This window comes from Nomia melanderi, chromosome 8, assembly GCF_051020985.1.
Source record: "Nomia melanderi isolate GNS246 chromosome 8, iyNomMela1, whole genome shotgun sequence".
NCBI classification, from domain to species: domain Eukaryota; kingdom Metazoa; phylum Arthropoda; class Insecta; order Hymenoptera; family Halictidae; genus Nomia; species Nomia melanderi.
Window position 1 is genome coordinate 8655283 of NC_135006.1, and position 14466 is coordinate 8669748.

At 36.2% G+C, this 14466-nt stretch overlaps 1 protein-coding gene across 2 annotated transcripts in view; it reads left to right on the forward strand.

The window, feature by feature from the left end:
• LOC116426414 (neural cell adhesion molecule 1) overlaps positions 1-13654 on the forward strand; it is a 211849-nt gene extending 198195 nt beyond the window's left edge. For both annotated transcript variants that reach the window (XM_031975292.2, XM_031975293.2), the window contains 3 exons: positions 4668-4916; positions 5901-6181; positions 11172-13654. In XM_031975292.2, coding sequence (XP_031831152.1) covers positions 4668-4916; positions 5901-6181; positions 11172-11315 — 674 coding nt within the window. In that variant the 3' untranslated portion in view covers positions 11316-13654. The remainder of the gene's footprint in view (positions 1-4667; positions 4917-5900; positions 6182-11171) is intronic.
• Positions 13655-14466: the final 812 nt, after the last annotated feature.

Sequence of the window (14466 nt, forward strand, 5' to 3'; positions counted from 1 at the left end):
GTGGAAAAATTACTAGAGTGCCGCATTCTATAAACGTTCGCGCTTTATTGCCCGCGTTTGATTGACCGCGGGTAGTTTTAGTGCTGTTTTTCTCATTTTCGCGAAAATTTCGTATTCATCGTGCTTTTTTGTTCATCAAGCACGTTTGAAAACTGCGTGAAATAAAATCGATAAATTTTTTGAGAAATTGCGAAACCATACAAATTAGGATCCCCAGGAGTGAATTATACATAATTTTTGTTTATTGCTTAGAACTGTATTTTTCCTGAACTTTTATATTTTCGCATAATGCGACGTAAAAGGTCTTGATAGGTCTTGATCAATCAAGTATGTGGTCAGATGATGAAAAATGACTGAAAAATCGAAATTTTCTTTCATACATTGGAAAATGAATACAGGAGAAATACAGTGTTTATATAAAATCAGTAATCTAATCGATATATCTGTTCTCATATTAGATAAACAATTTTAATTATATCTAAAGTGTGATCAAAGATAAAAAAATGTGCAGCACAAGGTAAATTATGTTTCAGTTACAGTTCCTTTAATGTTTACTTTATTTTTACTTATAGAATCACGCTTAATAATTTTTTCCACGCATATTTAAACATCCTGTATATATACAGAAACCTTTTCAGTATTGTCATGAATAAAATCGATCCAAAAGAGTTTAGAATATTATAAACGTACATTGTTTATGCAATTGTTTGGTGAATATTATGCGAACTAAATTCCAATCTAACTTGACATGTAATTAAGGTGCGGTGTTAACGAGGGTTCACTCATGTGTCAAATTCATCTAAACAGTTTACAAGCTTAATCATTCTGCGGTTATTAACTTGAAACTCGCGACAGTCATACTTCTTTTTTTATTAAAGCATTTCAGTGCGGAGCTCACGATTAGGGTGGTTATGTACTTGCGATTCACCCCTTAGACGAGATAGCCACGGCTCGTTGATAAATTAATACCACAGAGTTAGTTTGCACATGGTTGATAGTAGCGTAGGAATTAACTGGGAACAGCTTCCTAACACAGTTAAACTTTTAATTGGTATAATATATATTACTATGATTTGTGCACCTAAATGTGTGTTGCACCCAGAATTTCCCTGTCAGAGGAACGAACGCACAGGCGAAAGTTGAGACCGAAAAGTATTTATGTTAGAAGAGTGATAGTCATAACACAATGTACCTAGCGATCAACAAGCAAAATTTCGGAAAAGCGAATATGAGCAAAAAATTCCTTTTGCCTTAATATTTTACATTTTAAATCAAATAAGAATTTTCTAAATAGGAAAGGTTTTCATTTGTTTCAAGCAAATATTAGTGTCCTCAAAATGTTCACTCCTTTCAGGGAACTATAATTTTCTCAGAATTTTCGTTTCTTTAAAGGAAACATTAGTTTCCTTAAAATTTTCATTCCTTTAAGACAACTATAACTTGTTCAGAATATTCATTGTTTTAAATTGAATATTAGTTTTCTTAGAACTTACATCTCTCCGAGACAAATATTCATTCAATTAATAAAAACGTATAATAAAATACATATATAATAATATATAATAGAAATCTTAGAACTTTTTCCGTGTCACAACACAAGTATATATCTTATGTTCTCTTTTCATGTGACTCAGCCGATACATTACAATAACATCGTGCCAATTATAAGGCAACCAAATAATTATCCGTATCGGTGTTCGCGTATCGGTATTTAGCAAAAATTCTCATCCCAATGAATGGCTGGCCAACGAATGAACGCGCGCATGGAAACCAAACATCCTTATTAATACTCGTCAAACAAACGCGTGCCCGCACGGGCGTCAATTAACGATCGGCATCGGAATTTGCAACGCGGGCCGACGATGGCGGAGGGGCTCGGGTCAAAAATCGGTTTCAATAATTTACAACGGTTATGCGCCGGCCAAAATTTACAACGCGCGACGTCGGCTAGCTTTACCCCGATTAAAGCCCAAAGCGACTGCGGCTCCTAACGGCTGATTTACGATTCATCCCCTGCAGTGGTGCATGCATACGCTTTCGCGCGTCCGCATTCACGCACCCGCACGCTTCCACGTGCTCAGACAGTCAAAGCGCTGCCGCGAACAGGCAGCAGGCGCGACACATATTGAGAGGAGTCGATGCAAGAACGTTTATCTAATTATATACATCGGCTGAACCGTAATAGCGTCATAATTGACATACCTTCGTTAATTATCGTCCTGCATATTAACCTGACCTGCTTGGCATCAATGTTCCCTTGCTCAGCCATACATCAATGAGACAAGCGCGCGCGATAAAAAGTACACGACAAGAATCAAATTTTTGCTGCAAATTAACTTGTTGAATGCGACTAATAGCCGTGGACACGGTGTACAATTGAAAATCAATAATGATAATTTTGTGTGACTTATTTCGTAAGATGTCTCGAGTTGCTTGTTTTCGAGAAAGTGGAGTTTGAAAATAAGTTTGTTTAATGTCTATTTGTGAATCTTGTTGCAAGCTTCTTACGCGAATCCATAACTGTTTTTGTTTATTTTAGTCTCTAGTTATAAATGGATAGAACGTCGAGTCACTTGTTATTTACAATAACTAATGGTGAATATTACTTGCAATATTAATTATTAAGATTATATGGCCATAGAGAAAAACACACCGATAAAAGTTATATTGGACAGTTTCATTTCTACAATAACTTTCTATATTTCGCATGAAATGAAAATGATCAAATACGTTTGGACAGTATACACATAGTCAAAGTAAATGAAAGAATTTCGCGATGAATAAGTATGAAAAGGAGAAATCGTTAAAGGAGATATGAATATGGATATTAAAGAATATTTTCTTTTTGATTATCGAACGATGGATAAACTCGTTGAAAAAGTAGCCTTCCTTTTATTAGAAATTCGATGCGTAATGGATGATGTAGAAAGCGTCTCAGGGCTGATACAAGCATTCAAGAAGTGGTTTTATAAGAAAAATTGAAAAGGGGAAACAACATTTATTCATTTAAAGCTTCGTTTGGAGAAAATCGAGTTTATCAAATCATTGAGTACGCATGCTCTTGAATAGAAATCCGTTAACGTGTTCGTTCATGATTTACCGTTTCTACTTCTCGTACATACTAATGCGCGTATACTCGACGAATTTTTGAATTCCATTTTCTCGACAACTGGACCACAAAGGAGAAAATTTGATTTCCGTTTTTGAAATAACTGTGCTACATTGTATATTTCATGTTCAATCGCATCATCTATTCTAAGACACTTTTTACACTTGAATATTTTAATATTCACCTCATATTACTTATTTAAAGATAACAATGCAATTTTTCGTTGGGCTTCCAATTTTTCATAGCTAAAAATATTTTCACCTTTTAGTTCTTTGACCTTGCCTTTAAGTTCAAACATTTGAATTATATATTTCTTTTGGTATTTGGGGTATCATATATTCTATCTTAAAAAATCTTTGATAAATAATTTGTACATGCTATTAATCATCTATTCCAAGTTATAGAGTAATTCTTCTGCTATCTTAACATTTTTTTCTTTTTACCACTGCTTGTAAATCCCAATTCCCCCTCGTTTGTGAAGGAAATATGATCAGTAAAGAAAATCCTTTTTACCGCCCATACAGGACACTCAGTAAAGTGTCTATGTACCTATACCTGCTCCACATCCTTTTACTTCATCAATTTTTTACTAGTGTATTTTGCAGACACTGCATTCTAGAATAGAGGGACGGTATATCTTTGTTTTCAAAAGTGCGTAAACCTCTTGACGAGTTAAGCAAATTCTGCTGAAATCAAGATTTGGTGTACCAATAATATTTACAACAACAAGCGAATTAAAAAACTATATTAAACGATAAACATACATTAATATAACGAAAATTTGTATAATTCAAAAACTCTTAGTTATTATTCTCCGTCCATCACTTGACAACTATGAGTACTGGTCTAATCGATCAACCTTCATCTTTCCTCATCTTATTTCCCATACTTATTTGCTTTTCGCCAATACGGTTACACGTAACTAATCAGAGCTACAAACAAAACGCATCACGAAATACGCGCCTTGCCCCTACATCCGACCACCAACCATCAAATGATAAACAGACAATACCAAACTCCGCGCAGGTTCGAGCTTCATTTCATTATTCATCGAACAATATCTACCGCAGAATTTCGCGACCTCCTTCGCTCGAGCATCTCGCGCCACCCAGACGCGTCTCCATTCATCCAAAACCGATAAGCATTTTGCCCGAAGAATGTCGGGGAAAATTTAAATGGCAACAAAAACCAATACACCGGTATAATGGAAAGCGCGCGGGGAAAAGATGAAACAACGAAACACTGTTGAATATGTTAAAAGCGGATAGGGCTCCGAACGAACAATGAAGCGAACTAATGTGACCGGTCGGAGAATGGACGGCGAAAGATAACAATAGTGGGTGAATGATAAATTCAGCAGCGCCTAACAATAAAACCCGCGAAGTCCAGAGACGCGGAATGGTTTGGGTATGTCGTGGGGGGATAAACGATATATAATACACCACAATAATCGAGAAGCAGAAACGAAAGCGTAAGGCGAGCGGGAGAGGCACAGCAGATAGGTAGCTGGATGGAAGTTCCGGTTGATCAAGCATTTTGCATTGTTGCGTCGTAACAGGCACCACGGACGCATCGATGCTGAGCCCATTGCTGTTGGGTCTGGCAGCTACGGCAACTCTTTTGGCCCTGGCCGTAGCTGGAATCCTGGCGGCACTCTACCGGAAGCACTCGAACGGCCGGCCCGGAAGTCCAAAGCACGCTCCCATCGTGTGCGAGCCACCTAATGCAGGTGCAACCACCCCGATACACCCTCAGACCAAGCAAGCGGTCGATGACATCGATCCAGACATCATACCCAACGAGTATGGTGAGTCTACGAGTTTCCGATTGTTCGAAACGTGCACCAAATTACGGTCTACGTGTACACGGTCTCTCTCTCTCTCTCCCTCCATCCCCCTCTCTCCCTCCCTTCCTCCGCCCCCTCTTTTTCTTTTCTACATACTGCGCCGTTACCACTTATCTACGTTTATCGCGATGAAAAGTTGCCCGAATAGGGCATGCGATACTTTAATCTCTTCTTTTCGTTACCCGCGATTTTATTGGTTATTTAATTTAATTGCGCGCCTTCCCTGTTGCTTGGTAATCGAATCACGCGAGTGGACGTTTCACGTGAGATCGTGCGGAAGGAGAATTACGGGGCGCGTTTCGCGTGAACAGCTTTTGTGGTTATGATTGCTTGTGTTTTCGGAGGGAAGTTGGATTTTGGTAAAGCTTGCTTTGACCGTGTATTATGCTGATTTGATTTCGTTGACTGGACGTTGTGGTATTATTTTTTTTTATTACCACGTTATTTTTGGGTTAACATAAATTAGTTAGTACATAGGAACTTTTTATTTAACACTTTAGTAGAAGAAAGTAGTGGCTTTGAATTATTTTTGTTTATTTGTCTTCGAGGTAGTACGCGCACTGCTCTATATTTTAATATAAATGACATTTAATCCTTTTATGTACTACTTCGCGTGAAAACAGTTTCGTTTGCATAAAAGAATATCAAATAGTTTCATTTGTATAGAAAAAAATTTTTCGATTTGTAGGCACAGTTAATCACCATGCCGAAAGAACCGTATATTTCTAAATTCCCCTTCAAACCACTCACCTCGGGACGAACAAAAGTTAAATCCAGAAATCCGAACCGAGTACACGCATCCCCATTGGGATATCGAATAAAGACCGCGTGTTATAAATGTTCTATTTATTGTTCCCGTATAAAGACCGCTCTCGTCTAGATTTAATCGGGTAATCTTCTTAGCGAATGTAAATCTTTGCATGGCTTCGTCAAATCTGTTCGCAGAGCGAAGACCCCTAACGTACACACCGATATACAAGACACCCCCGCAAAGAAGAAAGAAGGATCGGGTCATAGACGACGCGATCTCGCCAGAGAAGAGACCCATCGTGCAACATGGATTGGATCTGCCCTCGGACCCAATATTGAGCGACTGCCTGCCAACGCCGACCATAAATTATCCCCAGAACCATATTCCTCAGTCGAACACTTATAACCATGCACCCACTATGGCAGACTTCAAGCAGATGGCGATGGATGCATACAACCAGCGTAACAACCAAAATGTAAGTTACAAAACTCTCTTCACTTCGGGAAATTGAACATTCTAAAATGACTTTAACCTTATAATAACGTGTGAGATTCATGGTGAAGAGTTTAAACAGAATTGAACAAACATGAATATTACTTAGTTCTTTTCAATTCAAATGAAATATTCTTCTGTTATCAATAATTATACCTCGGAGCAAAGATTAATATAAAATATGCGTATAATTTGTTTCTTTTTCTTAATAAATTGTTAATGGCAAAGTAGTTGTATCGATCATAATTGAGAAATGAATCGTAGGGCAAAAGGTTAAGTAAACTTTAATTCGAACTTTACTTTAAACTATTAAAGTTTGTTACGAAGAAGTGAAAGTTCTAAAAATCTAAACATTTCAAAATGGATTTTCGAATTATTACGTTAATTTTCTACTCTTATTTGCTTTATATAAATGTGAATTACTAATACAATAAAATATCGATTGCGTGGAATAATAACGAAACAATCTAAGAATAAGTAAAACATTTTGATAATGAAATAATTTTAAATTTGAGCAATGTTTATTTATCTCGGCAACATCCAGAAACAAATTCATGTTTTATACTGTTTTCTATTATCTCAATATTTGTGTTAACGTTTGTCCATGTTTTGTGATAACTAAAATATGCTTCTAGTATATAATTTCCAAAATTACATTTCACGTTTATTATCAACTGCCGTATTGTTCATTCATTAGTCGTTTCTTATATAGTTTCTTTTCGTATAAAGACTTTGCATTGTAATAAATTGTACTTTCTATAGCATCGCACTGTTCGCGTTAATCGGCGAGAACATTACAAGATTTAGTATCTGTAATTAATATTTTAATGTAGAATAAAAAATTATTTTCATACAAAAATACATGGTCACTGAATATTCCATTGAAACATTTATTTTTGTCACTGTTTCGTATCTCTATCGTGAAGAAGATAATGGGGAGTTGGTTTTGTGATGAATCATCCCATACATTTGGATAATTGGAAATCATAGGATCGATGTCCGTGTAATCGGAAATCGACAGTAATCCGTATTCGGAATATCGAGAATTCACTACACTCGAAATCGAGACTGTAAATCAACTAACTCATATTTATGCATGAAGGGTTGTTATAAGTTACTTATATACTTATTTCTGGCTGTATACAGATAACACGTTTAAATTCATCTATGAATATTTTGATTTTGTTTTAGTATCGTCACTGCATTTTCGATTTCAAAATTTCGATCAATGATATATTTTCTTTAATAATAGAATCTATTACTTCAATCTATATTTTTTTAAAGAAAATATTATACTGTTAATAAAACGAATTCCTTTTATACAATTATAAATGCATAAAATACCCCCATCAAATATTTATTTGTTTATCAAATCACTAAGAAAATAAAAAATGAACCGAAACCTTTCTCTATACATTAATAATACTTTGTTTTGTTCGACTGTTCCATTATTATTATCTTAACAATAATCTTACAAAATTTTACTCACTAACAGATTATTGAAATACATGAGTACTTATGATAGTTTACATATATATAACCTCTTTTATTGTTCTATACAAATGATAATTAATTATATAGCTTTGATAATGGAGCGTACATTTTCTTTGCTTTACTAAAATAACGTTTTTAAATAAACAAATCTTCACGTACGATAAACTACTAAAAAATAGTATAAAGCTATTATGAGAAAATATTTTTTCGACTCACTGCACGCTATACATTAATCAACATACACATTTCTGTAAACGGAGAATCTACAGCCCAAAGGTACTTCATTCAAACAACGAAATATTCGGATACTATATATTCAAATTCAAAGGCCCCTACTCAAATAAAAAAAGGATTAAAAATGTATGATACACGCACACCAAGCACTGTTTATTGATTACTACACTGCGGAATTTTTTGCATCTATAAAATGTTTAAGAACCCAGAATTATATAGTATACACACGATACGAAAAAACCACATGAAATATCCAAAGTATAACTCCTTTTACGATGTACCTTAACAAAAATCGTTTTCCATTGTAATTCCATTTTCCCAACCGCACTTCTAAAAATTTGAATTTGCATAAAGACCTGCTATCTACTGATCATCATCTTTCCCTTTCACCCTACTATTTACAGATGACCCGATACAGAATCACGAGGGCGTATAAATCATCTCGATAATTAGCCTCGTAAACTCATTACCGTCTGTAAATTTAATCTATCTCCTTTTTCTTTGGTATCTAACGTGCCGGGTATATTTAGTCGACGCGATTTGATTAATGAGACGCAATTAACGGTTCCCTTTGCCGCGGACAGAGGGTGACGGGGTCCCGGGGTCCCGTGGATTGGGCAGGCGAGGACATCGAAGGGAAAACAGCGAATTACTGGAATGAACGATCGATAAAATCGTGGTACAATATTCAGCAGGAAAATCCCGTTCGTTTTTTCGCCGGAGGAAGTAATATAATCGACCTCCCCTCGTTTGCTACGACTTCGCCTCGTCGGTCTGCCCCTCTTCACGTCCCTGACCATTCTAACGGGCCTTGATCCCGCCACCGCCCCTCCGCATCAGTACATCGACAAGGTTGTTTTAAATATTCGAAGTTCCGAAGACGAAGGGAATGGGATACGAGCCAAGACGAGGTCGCTTTAATATGCGGCAGTCTTCCACTTTAACTTTTCCGGTTTAGTGAAGCCTTGGGTTATCTGCGCTTCCGCGAGTTTAATTACGTCGAAGTTTTCTCGATAATTCGAGAGGGCCAGTCCCGATGCGCGTAACTCTCGTCTCGAACTCGGGGTTCCGTTTTCCTTCGACGCTAGTCGCGTTCCATTAAATGTTTGAATAATTTTAATACCGAATTGCCTTCCCTCGCCGCCCCTCCACCTTTGTCCCCCACTCACCCACACACCGTCGTTCTTTTCTATTTCACGGCGCTGCGCCCGGTTAACTGACCCGCTCGCCGCTATTCGCTTTCGATGTTTTTGTTCCGGTGTTTTTGTTTCAACGGAATTTCGCGAGCTCGCGGTATTTGATTATTCTTCCCGTCATCCTCACGCCTCCGCTTCCTCCATTATTAATGCGGCCGCGAATTTGCAATATTCATAATATCGATGCGTCTGTAACGGTCCGCCGTGCCTTCAGGTTTCGTTTTTATTGTTCAAGGAAATTGGAATTTACCGTGCGCGTCGGTATCGTTAGCGTTGTTTTTTAGGAATTTTGTTCTCGATCGTGCTAAGGAAATATTTTATGATGATGTGGACGATATATTGATTTCTTTTGGTTTTCCCGATAACTTGGTACTAGAATTATTGAATGTTTAATATGATTTATATGTAATTCTTATAAAAATTGTGACAATAGGCTTTTTCTCTGTTTCATCGTGTATTTATTGTAGTATTCAAGTGAAATTATTTCGAAGGACTTTTTTTCAGAGGTTATGATGCATGCAAATTTCGTTGAAAAGTATTAGGATACTTATGACAACTGAAGTAAATCTAGAATATTGTTAAGAAATTATTGAAACTTTGGAAAACGTTTAATTGGAACGATGTTTTGGAGTTTAAAGAATTTATTCGATATTACAATATAATTGTATCTTATTTTTCATTTATTAAATTTTTAACATTACTTTATACTTGTGATTTGAATTTTGTTTAATTATTTATTTTTTTATAGCTGCAAAAATATGACTCATGATCTATTTTATTTTAGGAAACAACTTTTTCTTGTAATACCCTCGAGTGCACAAAATATTAATGAAAACTCGATTTTCTATCACTCAAAAATATATTAAGCATCTTGCAACGAAGACTATTAATGCGGATGATGCACCTGCTAATAGTTCATTTACAAAAAAAAACAAAAGAAAATAATACTAATACGACACGATAATTTCACACATAATTGATTATTTGTTCATTACCACCGATTACAGTTTCATTAATCCTAGTAACACCCTAATTAAAATCGTTTAAGTCATGTTATTAAAACACGAAGGGTTAAATAAACTGACGTTAAATAAAATCATCTTAGTACATATATATATCATTTATTTTGAGAGTGGCTTAAGTCCACTTAGAAAAGATAAAAAATCTATTAAACAACAACAACAACAACAACAACAACAACAACAACAAGAACCATATTATATCGAGTTACAGAATATGTAGAACTTTCGTATATTTCGGAAACAAATCTTAAGGCTTAAAGAAGGACATTAATTAGGGTAGTGTTAAACCTATGCACTTGAAAGTTTCCTTGCTAGATAAATTCATAATTTTTCAGTAAAACATCATCAAACTTTTGACTCTATTAAATACAAATAGAAATAATCAATATTCCTATCCAATTACATTACAAAAAATATCTTACTGAATATCAAATTTCACAACTTTTCCATCTGAAACCATGAGGCACCTACGAATAGATTATCGAGTCCAAAGGGTTCACCAGTGAACTGTGGAATTTAGTTTAAAAAATCTCTGATTGTGCGCGCAGTAAAATAATACGAGTCAACAATATGGAAATATTTGTGTTATTTACCCTTTGGCTCGAGAGGTGACTTTTGATCATTGCTTAGTTTGATAGAACAAAATAATCAAAGCTTTGATATGTGACTAATTAACTGCGGAATTCAATTTGAAAAAGTTTTCATTGTGCACGCAATAAAGTTAAATAATAAAATATATACTCGTCAAACATAGAGCAAATGCATCTATAACATATTTTAACAAAAAACTAAAGCAAAACGAAGAAGAACTACACATTTATCCGAACAAATAAATAATTGATCGTTGAACAAATTAGTGGCATTTCGTATTTTAAGATGACGTGTATACTCGTCGAACGCAGTTAACTGATTAAACGATGTCTCGCTGTATTCTTATTTTCATTTCATCGGCCAAAAACAATTTCACCGAAAACACCAAACAGTTATGAAATGACCACGTCCGAGTTAGAGATTCAATTGATTTCAGGTGTACTACAGTCTGCAGAGGTCGAGCAAAGGGCTCTCGTCGATGCCTCAGAGGCCAGTATCATCGTCGATCTCCGCGCAGGGCAAGTTTCATCAGCCGGAAGTGGTGACACGCTCGAACCGGATACAAGAGAGTTGTATATAAATCCGGGCCGCGATCGCCGGCCGGCGAATTCGAACGACACCGTGGATGTTCGCGTCGATCGCTGATAGTGAGGATCGAATGGAATCGGTCACCGTTTCGACATCCGAGATCCGGGAACGTGTCCGATTTCCCGCGCGTCGTGATCGCGAGTGGCGTCTTCCTACGATTGACGCGGAAACGTTCAACGTTTCAGCACCCCGATCCCTTCTGTGAAACGACTGCGAACTTCCGCTATGTACAAAACTGAAAAATAGCTCCGGGTGATCGCGACGGAAACGCGGACCCGTATCGAGATATTGAGCCTGGTTCCGGCGCAGCGTAAAATTGGATACGCGGACGCCGCGAGTTAGCCGCGGAGTTAATGAAACGTTGACGCTTATAAAGGAACAGAGCGTGAGATCGAGAGAAAGGGTAGATAAACTCGCTCGGTGGTTAACGGAGCGCATTCGAAGGCGACGGAAATTCCGTTCGATGGTTCCGGTCTCTTACCGTCGGGAGATTTTTATAATAGAGTTCAGCCACGTTCGCGAGAAACGGGAAAGGGCGCGGCAGTCAGGATTACAAGGACGGGCAAACGATTTGACAAAACAACGTCGCCGAATTAACGAACACGGTCAGGTACACCGAGTCCCCGTTTCCGCTCGCGGAACGGGCTTGGCGCGGACGCGTGTGTTTTAACTGTTTATATGAGATTAGTTTTTGTACAAAGATCTATTGTAAATAGGCGAGACTGCCTGGTCCTAGTGTGTAGCCACCAATGTCCGAATTTCATTCACTAAAAGTCACGTTAAAAAAGGGACGAGAAAGATTGTTTCGGTCACGTAAGATAAGTACTCGATGGCGTAAAGAAATAAAGAGAATGCGTTTCATCCGTTTTACAGAAACGAGCCTTGCCCAATTCTTCGTCCCACCTTTCCCTACCACGATCCACTCTATTAAGAGATGAGGGAAACGTACGGAACGAGGCGCCGAAATTTCGGTCGCACGTGACCCGAATTCGAGCGACGCGATAGCATTGACCAACGGCGTTTCGCCTCCCCCATTCCGGACGTGAAGGAAATCTTAGTGCACCGCGTGTATCAACGCCGGCGAAAGTCCCATGAAAATTTGATCCGGCCGCCAAACACGCGATCACCAGACCCATTTCACGCCCGATTCGGGGGAGTTTCAATTTCAGACGGTGTAAGATATAAGGGACGCGACTAACCCTGTCCTTTTCTGTTTCATTGTAAGCCCGGGTTAGCGAATACGGCCCGCCTCCAATTTACGATTGTTTTCATACGATGAAGAAGTTTTCGAACGCTCTATCCTTCTTTCTGATCGAATTTAATGTCTTTCGGAGAATGATTATTTGTGAATAATTGTGCTGGAATAAGCAAATTGTTACTATTGTACGGAATTCAAATATTATTATTTCTAAACATTTAAATTGTTATTGGCAATGGATAATTATGTAATTAAATGTTTTTTTAAGGAAAATTTAGATTGTGAAATGGTAAACTAATATTGAATTTACATTTGATAAGTGTTGCGACGAGAGTGAATATTCTGTTTGGTTTCTATAAATTTTGTGTGACTCCAATCAATATGTTATACACAAAGTTTTACGTAAATAAATCTTTTGCGGTGTTTGCAATGAATTTTTGGAAAAACGAACACTGTATCCTATTTCAAGAAACTTCTATGGATTTATACTTAGAAAAATTGGATGGGACGGATTCGACGACCTATTTAACCATTTTTTTTATCTAACATCGGTGTACTACAATATTTCTGTTAAATATTCTTTTAATATTAATGAAGATTTATTTTGTGTATGAATTTTGTGTTTTTTACTTTATTTGTGACGTGTAACGTCTCCTTCGCGTTCTACGAATAATTTTTTGATATAACCATTGTTGTATGTTTTTGAAAATCAGTCTAATATTTTTTATGTATGTATGACGTACAATTTGAATACAAATTTATTTTGTCACGTGTGTTATTTTTCTCGCGTTTTACTTTCTTCATAGATTTTTTGTTTTTTTTTTACATGTTAAGGCGTCAATGTGCATACAGTGGAACATGGTATACAAGAATCAGTTCTATTTGCAAGAAATTCAATCTAGTGCATATATACATTTTTTTTATTTTATTACCGATTGATATTAAAATTCGGATAACAGAAAAATAAGAACACTTCTCGTGCATTTTACAACTTTTATTGTTGTGAAATTAACTTCAAAATAATATAAATCAAATAATCTCTAATTGAATGTGGAATCGAATGAAATTCCGTTCATCGTATCAAGTGGCAAGTTCTTAATCGAATGTCTACCACAGTTATCGAGGTGAGTAAAATTTCATTTAATCGGGTGAGTACAACAATTTCATGTAACATTTTTGAATTTTTAGTATCCTCCAATACATTACAACAAATTACAATTGGCTTCCTGATTTGTATAACAAACAAATTTGCTTAAAAAGAAAATATTTCATTTATGTAATAACTAGGACATACAATCAAAATTGTAGATTTATTTTGAAATATAATTTTGATAATGATTGTAGTAAAATGAGCTAACTGTTTAAATGGTTTTTTTATGAATACTTATATTATAATATTTTGTCATAATACTTGAACGATGTATGACAGGTTCATGAGTAGACAGGAAGTTTCTTTTAAAAATGAATTCCAACCTCTAATAAACAGACATCACGTGAGATATCATGTATACAAATAATCGAAACCATCTAAAATATCATGACACCCGATTCATGACTTATCCGATATAGTCCAAGCTATTGTGATCGATAACATGACGATTCGATGATTTTCATAAATGAAAATGATTTATAACATTCTTCAATTCGACATATCAATGTAATATTAAAAACTTAAATTCCATTAACATCAGCACAATTAAATACTCATCTGAACAAAATTTGATTGCCAATTTTTTAGGTCTCTTCTTTCAATTTATTTCGGATCAGAAATATTCTTGTTCTGACCCATGAAGCTATAAAAGGTTAAACCAATATTATCAATCGTAATAGTGCCCCGCTTCTATGTACACACGTTACTTCATTCTATTTTTGGATGTGCACGAGTGTATCACGATCTTTCATTATAATTCGTTACAAAGAAGCTCGCGGAATCAGCCTGACAAGG